The sequence below is a fragment of the Protopterus annectens genome, chromosome 15.part0 (genome assembly GCF_019279795.1).
Source record: "Protopterus annectens isolate FY-2018-M chromosome 15.part0, PAN1.0, whole genome shotgun sequence".
In the NCBI taxonomy this organism is placed as follows: Eukaryota; Metazoa; Chordata; order Ceratodontiformes; family Protopteridae; genus Protopterus; species Protopterus annectens.
This window is the reverse complement of record NC_056749.1, coordinates 273,437,911-273,461,980: the sequence shown is the minus strand read 5'-3', so window position 1 is coordinate 273,461,980 and position 24,070 is coordinate 273,437,911. Positions and strand designations below refer to the sequence as shown.

At 40.9% G+C, this 24,070-nt stretch overlaps 1 protein-coding gene across 1 annotated transcript in view; it reads right to left on the bottom strand.

Moving 5' to 3' along the window:
* Window positions 1-3,609: 3,609 nt before the first annotated feature.
* Window positions 3,610-24,070, bottom strand: part of HDAC8 (histone deacetylase 8) — a gene marked incomplete in the record, with an annotated part of 1,681,410 nt that continues 1,660,949 nt past the window's right edge. The window contains 1 exon segment of the mRNA XM_044057032.1: window positions 3,610-4,683. Coding sequence (XP_043912967.1) covers window positions 4,661-4,683 — 23 coding nt within the window.

The following is a 24,070-nucleotide window of genomic DNA, read 5'->3' as shown; positions in this document are numbered from 1 at the left end:
GCCTTAACATGATCAGGTAAACTTTGTTCTGTTAACCAAGCATGTCTTTGAATCACAGTTTCTGGATCAGCAGAAGGGTTTTTGTAAAGAAACTTGTGAGAGTCGGGGACTCTATAATACGTATCTGGCTTGGCTGGAGCAGGGGGCAAAGAGTCAGGAGATAAACTGAATTCAGAGAACACATCATCCACAATATCTAGCACAGGCAGAATAGCCAGGGGCCTGTGTTGAGGCAATAAGAGGAAATCCCTGAGCCTTTTCTTGCATTCTGAGTAATCCTGGATTTCCCAATGGAAATGCTCCCACATGGTATGTAAAGTTTCCCCAAAAGAATAATCCTCAGGAGGAGAGGCTGAAGGGATAGATTCTTCAGCATCAGAGTCCTCATGGGGGGGGGGGGGTAGAGAGTATCCCTGGTCTGAAGAGGAATCAGAGGAAATGGAAACCTGATCTGAGGAGTCATAGTCTGTATCCTGCCTAGGCCTTTTCTCAGGAGGGGGATGGGAACCCCTGATTAGAGAAATGAGGTCTTCAGCCATTTTAAGCATCTGTTTCTTAGGCATGGAGGACTGTCCAGGAGAATGTTGTACTTGTTTCTTTGTCTTTAATGGTGCCTTTGTCTTGGCTGTTGTTTTAATGGTAAGTTGTGAAGGTCTGAAAACACCCTCAGAAGCCGATGCCTGCTCAGCGGCTCCGGACCCATCTGAGGGATTAGTTTCCGTAGGCCCAATACCTTGAGTTTCCAGAGGCCTATATGTCTCCACGTGGGAGTCAGAAATGGCCTGTAGCTCTGAGGTAGCGGGTGTCAGGGGCTAAGACAGCGCCTCACTGAGAACCGGCGACTGGCCTAGAAGAGGTTTCGTTGGTTTTGGACCTCGGATGCCTGTCTTTATCCTTGTCTTTGCGTTTTTTCGGTATTGAGGTCGTCGGCTGATCCGACGGCATCGTATAATTGAACCTTTGGCCAAAGTAGTGCAAAGCAAAATCAAAACGTCTTTTTATAGTGCGTTTGTTAAATCTAGCACAAAACCGACAACTAGTGATGTTGTTATCAGGGCCTAAGCATGGAATACAGTAAGAGCGGAAGTTCTTATGAGGTATTTGCTTCCCACAAGAAATACAATTATTAACTTTTTCTGACATCGGTCTGAGGCAAGAAAAAAGTTTCCCCAATGGGGTACTTAGCATTATTGAAGACTTTGGATCTGAAATTCGACTTTGAAAATCTCAGGAGTCGGCCGACAGGCACTTGCGAACTGCTTCTGCTTCGGGCACTACACGGCAAGAAAGACTGAAGAAAATGACGTCGGATGCATCTTATATACCCCTGGTGCACTGACGTCAGGGAAGAAGCGACAGCAACCGACGCCGGACCAAGACTTTGGAATTCGGGCCGACTGCGGGACCGCCTGACGGCCGGATAACTCAATTGTAATGACTGCAGCAGTGTAACACGATGAACATCCAAAAATACAGCATCCATGGGACCGGACAAAATCCCAGGCTGCGTTTTACATGAACTTCGGAACGAACTTGCTGACCACCTAAGCACCATGTTCAATCATAGTCTCATGTCAGGCTTTGTGCTCACTGAATGGTGCACAGCAACAGTTATCCCACTTCACAAAGGGAGAGCCACCACTGAGCCTGGGAACTATCGCCCTATTAGCCTGACGAGCCTGGTCTGCAAGGCCATGGAACGTATCATCATGGAACTCATAAACAAAGACATTGGTAACCTCCAAACTCTGGACCCCACCCAGTTCAGGTTTGTGAAAGGCAGATCATGCCTTCTGAACCTGATTGACTTCTTTGAGGCAGTCATTAAAGCCATAGATGAGTGTAAGGTGGTTCACACAGCCTATCTTGACCTCGCCAAGGCGTTCAACACCATCCCCCACTCTGGAATTATAGCTAAACTCACTTAACTAAGTATAAATTCCTACGTCACAAGATGGGTTGCCAACTGGCTCACTGACAGAACCCACACTGTAAAAGTTGCAGAATCCAAATCTGACTTCAAACCAGTGACAAGTGGAGTACCACAGGGCTCAGTCCTGGGACCTCTCCTGTTTGGTATCTACTTCTCTGAAGTACAGACTAACACAGAAGGCCTCTGGCTGATGAAGTTCGCAGATGACTGCAAACTAGGAGCCATAGTCGAGTCCCCAAATGATGTGGACATCCTACAGAAGGGCCTCACTGAGACAGATGCCTGGTATCAGAGGCATGGCCTCAAGCTCAATGCCAAAAGTGCATTGTCATCCCCTCTGGTAAATACTCTGTACCCATGAACTACCACAAATGGCAGTCTACTTAATGCCGAATGTGTGATAAGAAACCTTGGAACCCAGGTGGACAGTAGTCTCTCCTTTGATAATCACATTGCCACAGTAGTCAGGAAATCCTTCTATGTGGCACACCTCATCACAAAAGGATTCTCATCCAGGAAAAAAAAGAGGTCATTGTTCCCCTCTACTCGGCACTCATTAGGCCCATTATAAAGTACAATGCCCCTTTTGGAATGTATCTGACAGGACATCTGCAGCAGCTGGAAAGGCCACAAAAGTACCTCACAGAGGATTACTGGCCTCAAACAGATGCCCTACACTGACCATCTCAAAAAACTCCAGATTTACTCTGTAGCATATCGCCTACTCAGAGGAGATCTCTGCCTAACATATAAAGCTATGTTAAACCCAGAGCTGGTGGACATGCTACACCTTAAGAAATCCCATTCCCTTCGAGCTACACGCTCTAAGGACCTAAACCTTGTCACCACAATACATAGGACATGCTGGAGGGATAGATTCCTGTCCCAGAGACTTCCTATACTCTGGAACAAGCCACCTATCTATGTCAAGCAAAGTTCCTCATTAGCACTCTTCAAGAAAAATCTTGACGAGTGGATGGGAAATAGGAAATACACCCCTGGGATCACTTCTGTGGCTCTGCTCGACAGGGGCACAGGAAATTAACTTTCTTGGGTGGCGTAAGCCAGGAAACCTTGTTGGCTAGGCTTACTTAGGCCCTTGGCCTGATAGCCTAGTACCTACCTATGAACCAGTCCTCTCGTGCTATTTCAGCATTACCTTCAAGATTACATGAAGGACACTGCTGCCATTCTGTCCACTATACATACTCCATGGCTACCATTTTGAGAAAGATGAAATAGGTCTTAAGCTTTTCTCCCTTTCTTCTGAGAATGGCTCGGTTCAAAAGCTGGAATTAAAAAAAACATTTAACGTTAAACTCCATTTCCTGACAGTAGGAAGACCACCAAAGTAGGTTGTGCTTTGTGATCTTTCAACCACAGGATCATCATGAAGGCTTCAGAATTACAGGCATCAAACCTGAGAACTTCTCAATGACACAAATTTGGACTGGTCGCTGAATGATGTAAGAAGCAGGAAGGAGCTGAATGGATACTGGCTGGTGCATCCCCCTACCCTAAAGTATGACAACACATGCTGCACCTTCAGTGGACACAAACATCGCCAAGAACGAGAACAGCAGATGTCAGAAAAGTGCCAAGCTTGGGATAGAAAATGAGAAATATGCAGCAAGTATCCAATGCATACAGTAGAAAAAAAAATCACCTCAATGAGATATAGGTAATGGTCTATCCAATTTAATGAGGTTAAGGCATGTGTGTAGGACAGATGACAATCTCAACTAATAACATCTGTGACTTGCCAAGTTATTACTGGCTGGAAAACATTCAGAAAGGTAGATTAAAAAAATACTACAGCTACTACAAACATAGCAAGACACTAGCAAGAACCCATTTCTCCCCTTTGCTAGCTGATGGACAGGTTGCAGGGGAATAAATGCTGATGAAGATTCTTGCCTAAGAAACCTGGCAATGAATAGTTGCTCCTGTTAAATGAAACTGAATCTCACACTGTAAAAATGCATTACAAAGATGTGCAAAAACATGAAACCTCTGCTAGGATTGGACACTACACTCAACCTAGCTTATTTACAGAGTCCTACTCACATTTCGTTGTAACAACACTATACAAAAAAATCAAATGAGTTACTGTCATATCACTGTATCCACAGTTCTGTGCTATGAAGACCTTCCAGCCTTAGCCTGAAGTAGCATGTAGAGACATGTGCCCTATGGAAAACTTAAGAGAATGATGACCCTAACTAAATAACCAACAGCGTGAAACCAGCAGAGTACATACACAAAGATAAAGGCAAGGTATCATGTCTATCAAAACATTTAGGCTATTTTTAAATAACACTGATACAAACATACATGCTTTCATAGAAAATCAGAAAAAAGTACATGGGATATAAACTTATAATTAAAACTGCACATTAATGTTTATACAAATCTTTGTTCAGGAGTATGCAGTGTTTCTTCAGTTTGCAGGCAGGTCTTGACAAGTTGTTTTTCTCTTTTATAATTCTTAGAATAAAGGCATTTTAAAACACAAGTGGAGTATACGCAACAGCTGGATATGGTAATTTAATCGGTTAGTGGCATGGTTTCACCACACACGTCTAGTTGAACTTGTGCTGTTTTGAAATTCCCATAGTAATTCTTCCCAGGTTTCTCCCCTGAAGCCATAATTTCCACAAACACACGCTGTCTTCATTAGAATAAGAAAAGTGTCTTTGTTGTGGAAATCTAATCTTCACTCAGCTATTAAACCACATTCTTTAAATTCCCTGCAAAAAAATCAGAAGGAAAAATAAAGTATTCTTAATTTCAGATGCCAAGCATTCAGTTGTACTGTTGAGTGCTCATTTTTTAAGGCAAAAGACTTAACAGTCATATTTTGCAAATCTACAGCTTTGTAAAATAGGCTGTTACTGTACTACATTATATGACAGCTACAATACTGTACTGAAAATGGAAGCAGTCATGATTTAGAGAGCTGCAGTTAAGCAATACTTGCTTTGTATCTATGGCTTAGGGATTATTTATGTATTTATTGGCATTTGTTTACCTGGACAGTCCACTGGGTCAGTAACAGCTCATTTTCAGTGGAGGCCCAGGGAGAAAAGCTCCACAAAGAAACACAAACATAGACAAGTGTATAACAGTTAACACAATGTCCACAAAACAGATGAATATTTGACAAATTAGTTAAAATAAACGTAAAGTTATATTTGTCAACAGTTACAATAATACAAAAAAAGAAGTTATGTATTCTACTTCATTTGTCTTTAACCTGTGGGTACCGGATTCGTATTGGATCTGAGCCAGCAACTTCACAAGCATCTGCTTTGAGCTCCAAGCTCCTCCCCTTACCCATAATACACCACCACTACCTTCCAACCCTCAGATCGAGTTTGCTGCACCTTACACTGAACAGCCCAATCCCAAAAACACCTTACACACCTAAAACCAGCAATAAATGCTGTCCATATGGTAAGGCTGGAAGAGGAAGGAGGGAGGGATGGTTGAAGACAAATGAAGAAGAACTACTCAGATGTAACGTTATGGTGAGTACATAACTTTTTTATCTGAAGTAGTTTACTTCATTTGATCTTCAACGTGTGGGACAGAGTCCCCAGCTACTAAATACATGGGTGGCCCTCATGGAAGGATAATCCAGAGCATCGTGGAACCAAAGGATGCTCTCCTTCGAGAAATCAAATCCAATTTACAGTTAGAAATAAAGGTATGAGATGAGGACCAAGCAGCTGTAGAACAAATGTCATCTAATGATACTCTCGAACAAAAGGCCGCAGAAGTAGCCATGAATCTAGTTGAGTGAGCTTTAACCTGACCCGGAAGAGACAAACCTTTATCCTTGTAGATCTGAAGGATACATAAGGAGATCCACCTAGCAATGGCCACCTTAGAGATAGGTTTACCCAAAAAAAGGTTTAAAAAAGGACACAAACAACTGGTCAGATTTACGAAAGGTTTTAGTCCTGTGCAAACAGAACGGTAACTGTCTATGAACATCCAACAAATGCAACTTGTATTCCATTTTGTTTGTAAAATTTGGAAAGAAAACAGGTAAATTGATAGTTTGATTGATGTTAACCTCCGATGCTACTTTTTGGAGAAAAGAAGGATTGGTGCGAAGAGAAACCCTGTCCTTGTGGAAAATCATGCATGGAACCTTGACAAAACGTCTGAAGTTCTGAAACCCTCCTAGCAGAGGTGATAACCACTAGAAAGGCTGTCTTCCAAGATAAAAACTTAAGATCTATGGTTGCTGCAGGTTCAAATGGAGGAGCAACCAATGCTTGATGTACCATAGTAAGGTCCCACGGGGGAATGGGATCTTTTACTGGAGGACGTAAGAGAAAGGTACCTTTAATAAAAGCTTTGCACGATCTGGAAGAGGCTAAAGAAGCAGAATTCTCACTCACGTGAAAATGAGAAATGGCGGCTACTTGAACCTTGACCGTAGACGAGTTAGCCCTTTGTTGAAAAATATTTGCCAAAATATCAAGAATAGCCGGAACAGGAACCGTAAACGGATCTAAACTCCTCTGAGAAGCCCAAAAGGAAATACGCTTCCATTTGCTGTGATAAATCTTCCTGGTGGATGACTTAAGAGCTGCCACCAGAATAGACCTGACCGAAGAAGGCAATCCGGGAGTCCTAGCAATTAAGGGAACTGGAGCAGCCAAGCTGTGAGCTTCAGACTGCCCAGATTCGGATGAAGGACCCTTGAGGGGTGTGAAATGAGCTCCTGAATGGGATCCAAGACCCAAGGAGGAGCTACAAGATGAGACCAAAGGAAGGGAAATCATACCTCGCGAGGTCAAAACGGGGCACTGAGGATCACTTTGCTCCCTAGTCGACAAACTTTTGTAGAAACTTCAGAATAAGGGGTACAGGAGGATAAGCATAAAGAAGACCGGGAGGCCAAGCATGGACTAGAGCATCTCTAGGGGACTCCCCAGACGGGGGATTCAGAGCACAGAACTCGCTGCACTTTGCGTTGGAAGGAGATGCGAAGAGATCGCAGCAAGGCCGACCCCACTCTATAAAGATCTGCTCAGCTACTGAAGGATTCAGAGACCACTCGTAAGGCACCAGAATATTCCGGCTTAGTTTGTCCACTAGAATGTTGGACTGTCCCAGAATATGCGTTGCCACCAGAAAATGACCGGTGGAGATTGGCCATTCCCAAACTCTCATGGCCTTGTGACAAAGGGGGTAAGATCTGGTCCCTCCCTGTGTGTTGATATACCAGACCACTAACATGTTGCCTGACTGGATTGCAATGATTCCCAGAGGTAGAAAGGCATGAAGGGCCTGCAACACTAAAAGGACCACCCTCATCTCTAGAACGTTTATATGCAAACTGGTCTCGATCGGGGACCACATGCCTTGGACTGTCCTTCTCGAACAACACCTCCCCACCCTAGTTGGGAGGCATCCGTGGTCACTGTGGCTTGGGCAGGTGCTGGAACAAAAGGTCATCCCTCCAAGATTTCCAAAGACTGCATCCACCAAAGAAGGGACGACCTGCAGACTCGGCTGAGGTGTATTGGGTGTGACAATGGAAGATCCAACAAGAACCATTGCACTGCTAGAGTTCACTGTGGTACTCGCATATGCAATCGAGCACATGGTAGGAGTGTTATCATCGCTGCCATAGAACCTAGGGTCCTTAAGACAGACTCTGCTGAGGGAAGGTGACATCGGTAAATAAAGGTGACTTGCATCCTTAATTTCAAACTCTCTCAGAGGTCAGGAAAACTTTTGTCTGTAGCGTGTCTATCCGTGATCCTATATATTCTATCACCTGGACAGGATTCAGAAGAGATTTGGCTGTGCTGATTGTAATCCCTAGACAGTGTGCAAGCTTTAGGAAATAATCTCTGGTCCAACAAAGTAGACACTTGGTGGGAGCAGTAAGGAAACTGAACACGTAGATAGGACAGAATCTCACAAAACAACAGTGGGCACAGAAACACTAGACTTTAATGAAGCTTTCGGGCTCTCAACCCTTCATCGGCATAATACATTATGCATTTTGCACCATTTAAATAGAGGAACAATTAAAATCACATGATCAAACCAGCCAATAAAGTAAATTAAAAACATTAGAAGGAAAGTACTTAAAATTCTCACTAGAATATATATATAAATATATATATATATATATATATATATATATATATATATATATATATATATATATATATATATATATATATGGGTATGTGGGTGTCTAAAACATATTTAAAACTATTATAACTCAAATATAATAAATATTATAAATTACTCATTTGTCTCTTGACCAATACAGGTGTTTTATACTGATAGTGTTATTTAATCCAGGTAAAGTATCGGCCTGTAGTCTTATTATCCATTCTAATTCTCTCAATTCTAAGAGGTTATTAACATCACCCCCCCTCACACCCACTTGTACTACATCTATACATCTAAATTTAAAAATGTGTGTATTAAACTCATGTATATGCTTATATAAAGCATTAGTTTGTATTTGTCTATTTATCTCAGATCTATGCTCAATTATACGATCTTTAAGCCTACGTATAGTCTTCCCTACATAAAATGCCTGACATTGCATACAGGTAGCAAGGTAAACAAGTTTCATGGTGTTACAGTTGGCATTAGTGTAAAAGTGAAATTTCTTGTATGATACAGGGTGTTTAAACATACTATCTGCTTCCAGAATATCAGCACAACAGGTACAGTTATGACATTTATAAGTCCCTATCTTACTATGTATGGCATTGTGTTGTATGTCAAAGTCCTTATAGCATAGCATATTTTTCAGGGACTGATTATTCCTGTATGCAAAGCTGGGTTTAGACCCTACTAAGGCACTTAATTCAGGCATAGCCATCAAAATTGGCCAATTTTTTTGTATTATTCTAGCTATTTGATTAGAGTAACCTGAATACGTAGTTATGTATCTTAAAACATTCTCTTTCTTTTTAAAAGATGTGGGTAAACTACAGCTAACATCTACCTTATCATCTAAGAATATCGGTTTATAGTCAGTATTTCTACCCTCTGTTATCATTTCAATATTCTTATCTATAATATTTTCCAAATATCCACTTCTCAAAAATTCAGCTTTCATTAATACTACCTCGTTCGAATATACCTGTTCCTCTGTTGTCAATCTACTTACTCTGATAAGCTGTGACTTCATTATACTTTTAAAAACATGCAGGGGGTGCATACTAGTATTATCCAAGTATCTTATTGTGTGCACATCTTTTTTATGTACCATAGTTTGTATTGTATTATTCTTTTTATATAGTTTTACATCCAAAAATATAATCTCATCTGGTGAAAAGCACATTTTAAATTTAAAAAAATCAGTTGTATTGTTAATATATGTTGTAAACAAGTGAAGCTCATCTATCGTACCATCCCATGTAAAGAAGCAATCATCTACAAATCTAGCATAACTTTTCACATGTACATTCATTGCATGGTTATTACTTAGAATATATTCCTTTTCCCAATGAAAAAGTACTAGATTCGCAAAAGTATTTGCCACAGAAGTACCCATGGCAACTCCTGTTAGTTGTTTATATGGGGTACCATCAAAGATGAATATATTATTAGTTAATACTAAATGAAGACGAGAGCATATATTCTCCACATCACGATGTTGTTTAGTTGTGTTTGATAATAATAGCCTTCTGATTGCCTCTACACCATAGTCAATGGGAATAACTGTAAATAAAGATTCTATATCTAAAGTTACAAAAATATAATCATAAGACACATTTGTATACCATAATTTAAGCTTTTTCAAAAAATGTGAGCTATCTTTTACTATGCTTCCACATTTAGGTAATAATTCAGATAATACAATCTGTAAATATTTAGATATAGTCTCAGTTATCCATCCTTTGCCTGAGACAATAGGTCTCAGAGGTGGTTCTTCCAAAGACTTATGTATCTTTGGAATCCCATATATTTGTGGAATCTTAGGGCATGGAGTGGAGAAATAATTAAATATATCAATTGAGATGTCATTATTTAACTGCATATCATAGATAGCCATATTCACTTGTGTTTTACAATTTTTCACATCAAGAAATGTCACCTTTTTAAAAGTGCAGGTATCAAGAAATGTCACCTTTTTAAAAGTGCAGGTATCAGATAAAAAAGCAGTAAACTTATTCATATAATAGGTTCTGTCCATTAAAACTACTGCCCCACCTTTGTCAGCTTGTTTTATAATTATATCCTTTTCTTTCTTTAAATATTTAAGGGCCTGATATTCTTTAAAGGAGAGGTTATAATTCTTTTCAATTGTACTCCGTTTGGAAAACAGGGATCTCAGTTCAAGTTCAACGATATTTAAAAATGCTAGAATAACTGGAGATAGCTGAGGAATGAATAGGCTAGATTTTGTACAGACACTATTACTTTCAGCAGAATTCTTAAATATTAATTTTAACATCAAGCTTCTAGCAAAAAGTTTTAAGTCTATAATAGCCCTGACCACATTGTCCATAGCAAAGGGAATGAATTTCAAACCTTTGCTTAGTACTGTAAACTGCTCGTTTGAGAGAATAGTTTGTGTTAAATTTAAAGAACCTTGTCTTATTATTAGCTTCTCATTTATCTGCGTGGCGTTTTGTTGCTTTTCTTTGGACTGCTGCACTTCCTCTTCGCCCCTTGGATATGAGGTGAATCTCCTGCAATGGTTGTCGAGTTGCTTTCCGTGTGCATATTTTTCACAGGAACCCTTTCTGGTTGTTGTAATCGAAAGGGTAAAAAAGCTGAAATATCTGTCTGTCTTTTTTCTTTTGGTTCTTGGAGATGCTCTGATGTTATAGGTGTTTTCGGTATATCCAGGATCACATTTTCAGTTGTCGAGGTTAAAAAAACCTCCAAGTTGGTTTCCACTGGTCGCCGGCAAATTTCTTTTCCATTAGCTTTCTCAGCTCCATGTTGGTAAGGCGTTACTTGCGTAGCGCTTGGCGTACGTCCTCGTTGATTGGTCGAATCCTCATTTGATGTACCCGGTAAAGCAAACTCATCCAAACGATCTAACAATTTAGTTGCATCCATAGGATGTACAATACATTGAGATTGTTGCTTATATTTAGCGGGTTTAGCCAGATATTTGAAATCTATTCTCGGCCAGGAGAATATATGCCCGTTTTTGTAGTCTTCAATATCTCGTTGTAATTTGCGTTTCTTTTTTATCTCCAGCCTGGTGTCTAGTAGCTGCATTCTTTCTATAAACGCTTGATAAATATCGTGTGAAGCATCATTTTTAAGCAGTAATAAAACATCTTTATCACATTGTTCTATCTCCTGCATTAAGGTTTTTTCAGTGTCTTCATAGTAATTATTCATGAGTTTCATGTAGCTTGCACTCAATTCTAAGTTAAGCTGCTGCCACTTAACTAAAAGTTCCTCATCAGTATTACCATATGAGGGCATTTTGAGTACACGCAGTCCTCTAGGCACTATGCCTAGTTCAAGATAAGCTAAGAAGCTAAGCCTCTGCCATTGCAGCTGCTTATAGCTACTAACCTTCTTTTCCAGTATATTAATTAAGGTGGTTAAATTTGTTGTATCTTCAGCTATCAAAGATTTTTGAGAATTATTATTAGATAACTGATCCTGTAGTAGCGGATTGTTCACTTTTGTAAGAAGTCTCTTAATAGACAAGGCCATTATCAGAAAATTAAGATAAGAAACTGAAGAACAGAACGGCTGGTTTGATTTCCTCTTGCAGCGTTATCTGTAGCACTTAGTAGAAAAAGTAGTTGAACTGAACACGTAGATAGGACAGAATCTCACAAAACAACAGTGGGCACAGAAACACTAGACTTTAATGAAGCTTTCGGGCTCTCAACCCTTCATCGGCATAATACATTATGCATTTTGCACCATTTAAATAGAGGAACAATTAAAATCACATGATCAAACCAGCCAATAAAGTAAATTAAAAACATTAAAGGGAAGTACTTAAAATTCTCACTAGAATATATATATAAATATATATATATATATATATATATATATATATATATATGGGTATGTGGGTGTCTAAAACATATTTAAAACTATTATAACTCAAATATAATAAATATTATAAATTACTCATTTGTCTCTTGACCAATACAGGTTTTATACTGATAGTGTTATTTAATCCAGGTAAAGTATCGGCCTGTAGTCTTATTATCCATTCTAATTCTCTCAATTCTAAGAGGTTATTAACATCACCCCCCCTCACACCCACTTGTACTACATCTATACATCTAAATTTAAAAATGTGTGTATTAAACTCATGTATATGCTTATATAAAGCATTAGTTTGTATTTGTCTATTTATCTCAGATCTTTGCTCAATTATACGATCTTTAAGCCTACGTATAGTCTTCCCTACATAAAATGCCTGACATTGCATACAGGTAGCAAGGTAAACAAGTTTCATGGTGTTACAGTTGGCATTAGTGTAAAAGTGAAATTTCTTGTATGATACAGGGTGTTTAAACATACTATCTGCTTCCAGAATATCAGCACAACAGGTACAGTTATGACATTTATAAGTCCCTATCTTACTATGTATGGCATTGTGTTGTATGTCAAAGTCCTTATAGCATAGCATATTTTTCAGGGACTGATTATTCCTGTATGCAAAGCTGGGTTTAGACCCTACTAAGGCACTTAATTCAGGCATAGCCATCAAAATTGGCCAATTTTTTTGTATTATTCTAGCTATTTGATTAGAGTAACCTGAATACGTAGTTATGTATCTTAAAACCTTCTCTTTCTTTTTAAGAGATGTGGGTAAACTATAGCTAACATCTACCTTATCATCTAAGAATATCGGTTTATAGTCAGTATTTCTACCCTCTGTTATCATTTCAATATTCTTATCTATAATATTTTCCAAATATCCACTTCTCAAAAATTCAGCTTTCATTAATACTACCTCGTTCGAATATACCTGTTCCTCTGTTGTCAATCTACTTACTCTGATAAGCTGTGACTTCATTATACTTTTAAAAACATGCGGGGGGTGCATACTAGTATTATCCAAGTATCTTATTGTGTGCACATCTTTTTTATGTACCATAGTTTGTATTGTATTATTCTTTTTATATAGTTTTACATCCAAAAATATAATCTCATCTGGTGAAAAGCACATTTTAAATTTAAAAAAATCAGTTGTATTGTTAATATATGTTGTAAACAAGTGAAGCTCATCTATCGTACCATCCCATGTAAAGAAGCAATCATCTACAAATCTAGCATAACTTTTCACATGTACATTCATTGCATGTTTATTACTTAGAATAAATTCCTTTTCCCAATGAAAAAGTACTAGATTCGCAAAAGTATTTGCCACAGAAGTACCCATGGCAACTCCTGTTAGTTGTTTATATGGGGTATCATCAAAGATGAATATATTATTAGTTAATACTAAATGAAGAAGAGAGCATATATTCTCCACATCACGAGGTTGTTTTAATGTTTTTAATTTACTTTATTGGCTGGTTTGATCATGTGATTTTAATTGTTCCTCTATTTAAATGGTGCAAAATGCATAATGTATTATGCCGATGAAGGGTTGAGAGCCCGAAAGCTTCATTAAAGTCTAGTGTTTCTGTGCCCACTGTTGTTTTGTGAGATTCTGTCCTATCTACGTGTTCAGTTCAACTACTTTTTCTACTAAGTGCTACAGATAACGCTGCAAGAGGAAATCAAACCAGCCGTTCTGTTCTTCAGTTTCTTATCTTAATTTTCTGATAATGGCCTTGTCTATTAAGAGACTTCTTACAAAAGTGAACAATCCGCTACTACAGGATCAGTTATCTAATAATAATTCTCAAAAATCTTTGATAGCTGAAGATACAACAAATTTAACCACCTTAATTAATATACTGGAAAAGAAGGTTAGTAGCTATAAGCAGCTGCAATGGCAGAGGCTTAGCTTCTTAGCTTATCTTGAACTAGGCATAGTGCCTAGAGGACTGCGTGTACTCAAAATGCCCTCATATGGTAGTACTTATGAGGAACTTTTAGTTAAGTGGCAGCAGCTTAACTTAGAATTGAGTGCAAGCTACAAGAAACTCATGAATAATTACTTTGAAGTCACTGAAAAAACCTTAATGCAGGAGATAGAACAATGTGATAAAGATGTTTTATTACTGCTTAAAAATGATGCTTCACACGATATTTATCAAGTGTTTATAGAAAGAATGCAGCTACTAGACACCAGGCTGGAGATAAAAAAGAAACGCAAATTACAACGAGATATTGAAGACTACAAAAACGGGCATATATTCTCCTGGCCGAGAATAGATTTCAAATATCTGGCTAAACCCGCTAAATATAAGCAACAATCTCAACGTATTGTACATCCTATGGATGCAACTAAATTGTTAGATCGTTTGGATGAGTTTGCTTTACCGGGTACATCAAATGAGGATTCGACCAATCAACGAGGACGTACGCCAAGCGCTACGCAAGTAACGCCTTACCAACATGGAGCTGAGAAAGCTAATGGAAAAGAAATTTGCCGGCGACCAGTGGAAACCAACGTGGAGGTTTTATTAACCTCGACAACTGAAAACGTGATCCTGGATATACCGAAAACACCTATAACATCAGAGCATCTCCAAGAACCAAAAGAAAAAAGACAGACAGATATTTCAGCTTTTTTACCCTTTCGATTACAACAACCAGAAAGGGTTCCTGTGAAAAATATGCACACGGAAAGCAACTCGACAACCATTGCAGGAGATTCACCTCATATCCAAGGGGCGAAGAGGAAGTGCAGCAGTCCAAAGAAAAGCAACAAAACGCCACGCAGATAAATGAGAAGCTAATAATAAGACAAGGTACTTTAAATTTAACACAAACTATTCTCTCAAACGAACAGTTTACAGTACTAAGCAAAGGTTTGAAATTCATTCCCTTTGCTATGGACAATGTGGTAAGGGCTATTATAGACTTAAAACTTTTTGCTAGAAGCTTGATGTTAAAATTAATATTTAAGAATTCTGCTGAAAGTAATAGTGTCTGTACAAAATCTAGCCTATTCATTCCTCAGCTATCTCCAGTTATTCTAGCATTTTTAAATATCGTTGAACTTGAACTGAGATCCCTGTTTTCCAAACGGGGTACAATTGAAAAGAATTATAACCTCTCCTTTAAAGAATATCAGGCCCTTAAATATTTAAAGAAAGAAAAGGATATAATTATAAAACAAGCTGACAAAGGTGGGGCAGTAGTTTTAATGGACAGAACCTATTATATGAATAAGTTTACTGCTTTTTTATCTGATACCTGCACTTTTAAAAAGGTGACATTTCTTGATGTGAAAAATTGTATAACACAAGTGAATATGGCTATCTATGATATGCAGTTAAATAATGACATCTCAATTGATATATTTAATTATTTCTCCACTCCATGCCCTAAGATTCCACAAATATATGGGATTCCAAAGATACATAAGTCTTTGGAAGAACCACCTCTGAGACCTATTGTCTCAGGCAAAGGATGGATAACTGAGACTATATCTAAATATTTACAGATTGTATTATCTGAATTATTACCTAAATGTGGAAGCATAGTAAAAGTTAGCTCACATTTTTTGAAAAAGCTTAAATTATGGTATACAAATGTGTCTTATGATTATATTTTTGTAACTTTAGATATAGAATCTTTATTTACGGTTATTCCCATTGACTATGGTGTAGAGGCAATCAGAAGGCTATTATTATCTAACACAACTAAACAACCTCATGATGTGGAGAATATATGCTCTCTTCTTCATTTAGTATTAACTAATAATATATTCATCTTTGATGGTACCCCATATAAACAACTAACAGGAGTTGCCATGGGTACTTCTGTGGCAAATACTTTTGCGAATCTAGTACTTTTTCATTGGGAAAAGGAATATATTCTAAGTAATAAACATGCAATGAATGTACATGTGAAAAGTTATGCTAGATTTGTAGATGATTGCTTCTTTACATGGGATGGTACGATAGATGAGCTTCACTTGTTTACAACATATATTAACAATACAACTGATTTTTTTAAATTTAAAATGTGCTTTTCACCAGATGAGATTATATTTTTGGATGTAAAACTATATAAAAAGAATAATACAATACAAACTATGGTACATAAAAAAGATGTGCACACAATAAGATACTTGGATAATACTAGTATGCACCCCCCGCATGTTTTTAAAAGTATAATGAAGTCACAGCTTATCAGAGTAAGTAGATTGACAACAGAGGAACAGGTATATTCGAACGAGGTAGTATTAATGAAAGCTGAATTTTTGAGAAGTGGATATTTGGAAAATATTATAGATAAGAATATTGAAATGATAACAGAGGGTAGAAATACTGACTATAAACTGATATTCTTAGATGATAAGGTAGATGTTAGCTATAGTTTACCCACATCTTTTAAAAAGAAAGAGAAGGTTTTAAGATACATAAGTACATATTCAGGTTACTCTAATCAAATAGCTAGAATAATACAAAAAAATTGGCCAATTTTGATGGCTATGCCTGAATTAAGTGCCTTAGTAGGGTCTAAACCCAGCTTTGCATACAGGAATAATCAGTCCCTGAAAAATATGCTATGCTATAAGGACTTTGACATACAACACAATGCCATACATAGTAAGATAGGGACTTATAAATGTCATAACTGTACCTGTTGTGCTGATATTCTGGAAGCAGATAGTATGTTTAAACACCCTGTATCATACAAGAAATTTCACTTTTACACTAATGCCAACTGTAACACCATGAAACTTGTTTACCTTGCTACCTGTATGCAATGTCAGGCATTTTATGTAGGGAAGACTATACGTAGGCTTAAAGATCGTATAATTGAGCATAGATCTGAGATAAATAGACAAATACAAACTAATGCTTTATATAAGCATATACATGAGTTTAATACACACATTTTTAAATTTAGATGTATAGATGTAGTACAAGTGGGTGTGAGGGGGGGGGTGATGTTAATAACCTCTTAGAATTGTGAGAATTAGAATGGATAATAAGACTACAGGCCGATACTTTACCTGGATTAAATAACACTATCAGTATAAAACCTGTATTGGTCAAGAGACAAATTAGTAATTGATAATATTTATTATATTTGAGTTATAATAGTTTTAAATATGTTTTAGACACCCACATACCCGTATATATATATATATATATATATATATATATATTTATATATATATTCTAGTGAGAATTTTAAGTACTTTCCTTTTAATGTTTTTAATTTACTTTATTGGCTGGTTTGATCATGTGATTTTAATTGTTCCTCTATTTAAATGGTGCAAAATGCATAATGTATTATGCCGATGAAGGGTTGAGAGCCCGAAAGCTTCATTAAAGTCTAGTGTTTCTGTGCCCACTGTTGTTTTGTGGGAGCAGTAAGGAGCCAATCTTCCAGGTAAGGTTAGACCTGAATCCCCTGAAGCCTCAGGTGAGCCACTACTACTGCCATCACTTTGGTGAACACCCTGGGGGCTGTAGTGAGACCAAAGTGTAGGGCTCATAACTGATCATGATTAGCTCCTAGCTGGAAGCGGAGAAACCTCCTGGTGCTTCTGTGCATTTTTATGTGATAGTAAGCATCCTGAAGGTCGAACGAGCATATCCAGTCGCTCTCTTGCAGGTACGGCAAGATGGACTGTAAAGTGACCACCCGGAACTTCTCTTTGGCAACTGACAGTTTCAGAGTAGACAGGTCCAGAATGGACCTCAAGTCCCTTGTCTTTTTTGGCACCAAAAAAAAAACCTGGAGTGGATGCCCGATCCAGACTGATCTGGGGGGATAGGTTTGATGGCTCATTTCTTTAGCAGCTTGGAAATCTCTAGTGCTGCTGCCTCCCTTTGCGTGGGTGGTACATCTGGGAGGTGTTTGTAACGTGTAGGAGGAACCACAAATGGGATTGAATAGCCTCTGGAAATTATCTGAAGCACCCAATAGTCTGATGACACGGGCTCCCATGCAGCCAGGTGCAACAGGTGACCCGACTGCCTCCAGAGCAGAGCAGTCAGTCAACCCCTCAGGGTTGCTGCCCGGGCCTGTCCAAGAACGGTTCTAGAGACTCAAAATTCCTCGGACACCCTCTGCCTCTGGGCCGGCATCTATCCTGCCCCCTCTGCCTCAAGGATAGAAAAGCCCTGTGTGTCCCATGAATACTGAGAATTCTGGAACTACATCATCTTTTGCCCTCGCTGATTCCGGAAAAAGGATCTTTGAGGGTTCGAGAACGGATTCCGATGGAAGACAGTGTCTTCCCATCTTTCTCACTCTGGACCAAGCTGTCTCATATGGTCTTACCAAAGAGAGAAGAGCCGTCATACAGGGCATTCGAAAAAGACACCTTGAAGGGTTCCGTGAACTGACAATCTGAGCCAGGCGTTATGCCTCATGGACACGCTGGACCCAGTTGCCCTAGCCGCTACTTTGGTCGTGTGTAAGAGAAGTCGCATAGACGTGTTTGAAACTGCTGTCAAGGTAGCCATCCTCGCGGAGAACATAGCCCTGTCCTCCTGCGACATGGACTTTGGGGGAGACTCAGCCAGTTCCTTAACCAGGTCGCTCTCTAGTGGGCCAGATAGTTCAGCGCCCCGATAGAAAAGGTCGCTGATGCATAAAACCACTTCCCTAGGTGATCCATCATCCTAGACTCACGGTCAGGAGGATGGCCCAAGGAACTCTTCTGGGCTAGTTCCTTTTTGGTGGTGGCTGCTACCACCATAGCGTCTACAGGGGACCCTTTTTTCCAAGCTGGTCTGTCTGCAGGGGGGCTCAATATTTTGTCCTGGCATTTAGGGATTGGTTCCACAGTGTCAGGCTCCTTCCAAGCCCACGAGGTGACCAAGTTCACTAAAGGATCCGTGGGAGGGGACACCCAGGAAGTAGACGGGCCCGTGCCAAAAGCCTCCAGGAACACGCATTCATCCGAGGAAGGTTTTGGGGCAGACCAACCTCCCCACTGGCGCAAGATTTCCATGATGTCTCTGAAGGAGACATCATCGGGAGGTTATCTGGGGGAACCTTCCCCATCGTCCAAATTAGTGTCCTCGGTGAGGAATACCGGGGAGGAGTCCAAGTGCCTCCTTTTGCACGTATGCTTGTGAGGAACCTCTCCAGTGGGGCTTTCCAGAGGGAACTCGCAAACCACTTGTTGTTCCCCAGGGGGAACCGCCTCGGGCTCCTTGAGCATGGGCTGCCCTGTGGTAAAATGATGGGATTCACACACAAAGCAGGTGGAGTCCAAAGATATAGTTAGGGGGCTCGATCCATTGGAGAGAACCTTTTCCGCAACGTCGAATGCCGTGGAAGAGTGAGCTTCTTGGGACACCATTAAAGGAACTGCTCTCCCCGCATCCGATGCAGGAATTGGAGACGGGCCAGAAGTAGACGGTGCTCCAAGGAAGGGGCAGTGACCCGACAAGGTCAGAGCTGATGGAAACAGCTTCACCCTCTCGGATCCGATACCCAGTCTCTGGCTCCGAGAGCCACTCGGGTCCAAACTAGTCAGATCCAACAAGGTCCAGGCAGCTGCTGGCGTCGAGGAGACAGGTACCGTCTGCGCCAACCCCCTGACTAGAGGCATTCTCGGATTCATGTCCTCCAAAACCGAGGGTTGGATCAGAGAAGGAGATATAGGTGTAAAGAAGGGAAGTGAGCTCCCCCCTCCAGAGGGAGAAGGGGCCGGCAAAACTCCCATCTGAATTTGTGTGCAAATAAATCTCCACATCATTTTATCCATGTCAACTTCAGAGAGACTGCAGGTGGACCGCGACAAAGCCACAGACTCCAATCTCGACAGGTCAAAGGACAGAGGTTCTAGAGGGTGGTCTGGGCTCCTCTGGCTCCGGAGAAAATCTAAGAGATCGGAGGCGAGGGGAGTCATGGTGCCTAGGCTGAATTTTGGTAGGAGGTCCGGTCAGAGCCGGAAGGTCTGGGGACCTCTTTCTCTTCTCAGGTCTGTGCTCTCTCTCCTTCTCTCTGCCTTTTCTACACTCCACTTTCACAGGCTTAGAGGCAGGAGGATGAGTCCCAGCCTGGGAAGGGGGGGAGAAGAAAGGACAACAGTAGAAGGAGAGGCAGTCACAGTAACAGCTGCGACTGAAGCAGAGGAGGAGGCTGTCTCCGTAGAAAGGAGCAGGCCCTTCATAACTAATTTGGCCCTCTGATCCTTAAGGGCACACGGGTTAAAACCCATGCAAATAGAGCAGTTGGTGGCTAAATGGGCCTCACCCAAACAAAGCACACAGTGTGTGGCCATCAGCAGGTGACAATTTGTGCCCATACTCAGTGCATTTTTTGAAAACTTGTTTAGGGAGATCAGACATATCTTACTAAACAACAAGAACAAACTTTCAAGAAACACTCCACTCAGCACACACTCAGACAAGCACACAGAAGGCTAAGGGGGGAGGGGAAGACTACTACAAACTACCTAAAAACTAAGAAACAAACCCTAAGCTCGACGCACCAGCAAAGGGGAGGAAGAGAGGAAAAGTACAGTTGTGTACACTTACCATAAATGTAGATGTTCAAGTGTATTCACTGTTGCAGTCCTAACAAATGGGTTGTCTGGCTCCCGGTAGCCCTCAGTCAGCCAGAATACCAAAGGTAAGTAAAAATGACGTCAGTTGCCATCTGTTGTAAAGGATGTCAGGGCGTCTGATACAAAAGAAGGCAGTTGACGTCACTACCTCAGTCTTTCTTGCCATAACAGTCAGGAGCCCCCAGAAAATAAGGCTTAAATCAAAAACCAATTTGACAAATAACAAATTAAGCCTGTACCTCAGGAAAAGAGAACAGGAGAGGACCACAAAAAGGGGGAGGGAAACCATGACTGCAACAATGAATACACTCGAACATCTATATTTATGGTAAGTGTACACAGCTGTACTATGTTCATCATGTTTCACTGCTGCAGTCCTAACAAATGGGTTGATTACCAAAGCCCAGAGAAAAAAAGGAGGGAAAAAACAACCGCATCAAGGGTTGGAAATAATGCCCTGCAACATCGCACCCTGACCTGGCTCTGGAAAACAGAGGCAAATTATAATGCTTTGTGAAAGTGTGAACAGAAGATCATGTGGCAGCCTCCAAAATGTCTTTAGTAGGGACACCCCTTAGAAAGGCTGCAGAAGTGGAAGCCGCTCTAGTAGAGTGGGTCGAAACCCCTTGGGGCAGAGCTTTGCCATGAAAGGAATAACAAAAAGTAATGCAATGTGCAATCCATTTAGAAATGGTCTGCTTAGAAATAGCCTTGCCCTGGGCTCCAGGGGCAAAACTAATCAATAACTGTGCTGATTTCCAAAGGTCCTTAAGTCCTGTCCAGGTAAAACCTGAGCTGTCCGTGCACATCAAGAGACTGTAGGATCCATTCATCTCTATTGCGAGGATTAGGAAAGAAGGTAGGAAGGTGTATGGACTGATTAAAAGTTAGGCTGGAAACCACCTTAGACATAAAGGAGGGATTAGTCCTCAGAGAGACTATCTGCATGGAAAATAAGTAAAGGCCACAGCCATCAAAGCTTGCAGCTCCAAAACCCTCCTTGCTGAAGGTATAGCCAAGAGGAAGGTGGTCTTCCAAGAGAGAAACTTTAAATCTGTAGAGGCACCTGGCTCAAAAGGAGGAAGAGTGAGTTTCTCCAGAACAAAATTAAGATCCCAGGCTGGAGAAGGTGCTCTTCTGGGAGGTTTTAGATTGCAAGCACCTCTGAGAAACATTTTCATCAGGGGATGAGAGAAAATGGGCTGTTCAAGAGAACAATGAATAGAGATGGCTGAAGCATGGATCTTGATAGAAGAAAAAGAAAGACCACCCTGAAGCAAATCAGCCAGGTATTCCAGGAACAGAGGAAGGGTAGTTTGAGAAGCAGACTCCCTTCTAGCCTGCATCCATTGAGAGAACCTTTCCCATTTGCCAGCATAGGATTTCCTAGTGCTAGGCCTCCTGGCCTCCCTCAGCATGTCAACCACCTGTTGGGACAGGGAGGAAAAAAGGGAAGGAGTCATGCAATGAGCCATGCTGCCAAATGGAGAGACTAAAGATGAGGATGTAGAAAGTTTCCCCTTTCCTGAACCAAAAGATCTGGCTTCAGAGGAAGATGCCAAAGAGGAAGATGGGGAAGACTGCAAAGCAGCAGATACCTATGCTGTCTGGGCCAGTCCAGAGCTATGAGAATAGTCCTTGGACATTTGTCCCTGATTTTCACTAATACTCTGGGAAGAAAAGGAAGAGGGGGGAAGGCGTACACTGATAGCAATGTCCAAGGGAAGGACAGAGCATCCACTTTCCAGGCTCTGCTGTGCTGCTGTCTGGTGCAAAGGAGAGGTAGCAGATGGTTGTCTGGGGATGAGAAAAGCTCCACCTGAGGAGTGCCCCAACGTTGAATGATGCTGTAAAAGACTGCTCTGTTCAGCTGCCACTCGTGAGGATCTAGGGTTTGCCTGCTCAACTGGTCTGCCAAAACATTGAGCCTTCCTGGAAGAAATTGAGCTAGAAGATGCAGGTCCAGGGATGCTGCCATGGACCAAAGATTCATGCTTTGCCTTCCCAGGGGGTAAGAGCGAGTCCCTCCCTGCTTGATGATGTACCACTTGACCATAGTGTTGTCTGTCCTGACAAGCAGGGTCCCTGGAGAAAGAAGATGCTTGAAAGCCAGTAAGGCCTGCTGAACTGCAATCAACTCTTTTAGATTTATGTGCAGGTGCATCTGCTGGGCTTTCCAACGACCCTGTATGCATCTGCCATCCAGGCATAGTCTGATGAGTCTGTAGTCAGAACTTGAGTGGCAAGAGGTGTCCAAAAAGGCATGCCTTTGTTTTGTAGGCAGGCTGTTGCCCACCACAGAAACTCCATCTGCAGAGATGAAAGCAGAGGAATCATCACATCCAGGTCCTCTGAGTGTTGACACCAAATGTTCTTGAGGTACCATTGCAATTTCCTCATATGCAGTCTTGCATATGGAATCATGAGAATACAAGATGCCATGAATCCCAGAGCTTGCAGGTATTTCCTTGTAGGGAGCTGGGACAGGCTTGCCAAGTCCTTGAAGTAAACTGAAAGAGTTGTCTGCTTCTCCTAGGTGAGATGTATCTGGGCGGCTGTGTTCAGACTCGCTCCCAGGAATGTTATCTCCTTGGATGGTACCATTTTCGATTTTTCCACATTGAGAGTGTAACCCAGGGAAGAGAGAAGAGTCTTTACGAATTCCAGATCCTTTAATATCTGTTCCTGAGAACTTGCTTGAATCAGACAGTCATCCAAGTATGGGTAAATCTGAATTTTCCTCTGCCTGCAAAAAGCAATGACTGGGGCCAGGCACTTTGTGAAGACTCTGGGAGCAGTAGATAAGCCAAAGGGCAGCGCAGAGAATTGGTAATGTTGCTCGCCCACTCTGAAACAAAGGTATTGCCTGCAACTTTCTCTGACAGGAATGTGCAGATAAGCCTCTGAGATCCAAGGTTACCAGCCAGGAATCCTTTTCTAGCAGCGGTAGCAACTGATGCAGAGTGAGCATTTTGAACTTTGGAATTACTAGAAAAGAGTTCAGAATGGAAAGATCCAGGATAAAGCACCAGGTGCCTTTTTTTTGGAACTAGTAAAAGCCTGGAATAAAAGCCCTGGCCTACCTGCTGAGCAGGGACTGATTGTATTGCTCCAAGGTGAGACAGAGACAACATTTGTTTTTCTACTTCTGCCCTTTGGTTTGGAGGAATGTCTGGGAATCCCTTGGAAGCTGGAAAGGTGTGGAAAAAAAACTTGTGCCCTAGGGAAACAGTTCTGAACACCCATTTGTCATCTGTGATAGTGGCCCAAACATTTGCATAAAGGGACAACCTTCCCCCTAAAGGACTCTCCCGGCAAGCAGGAACAGGCAGAAGTTGTAAAAGGTCATTGAGAGTGTTTTGATTAATATGCAGGCTTGAAGCTTCCCCCTTTAGAAGTGGAAGCCTGCCAATGCCTAGACCTTTGAGGGGTAGCCCCCTGGCCCCTAGAAGATTTGTAACCTCTAGTCCTGGAACGGTTCTGTCTGCTGGTATCAAGAAAGGTCCAACTCTTGGAAGGGTAATTTCTGCTAAAGCGAG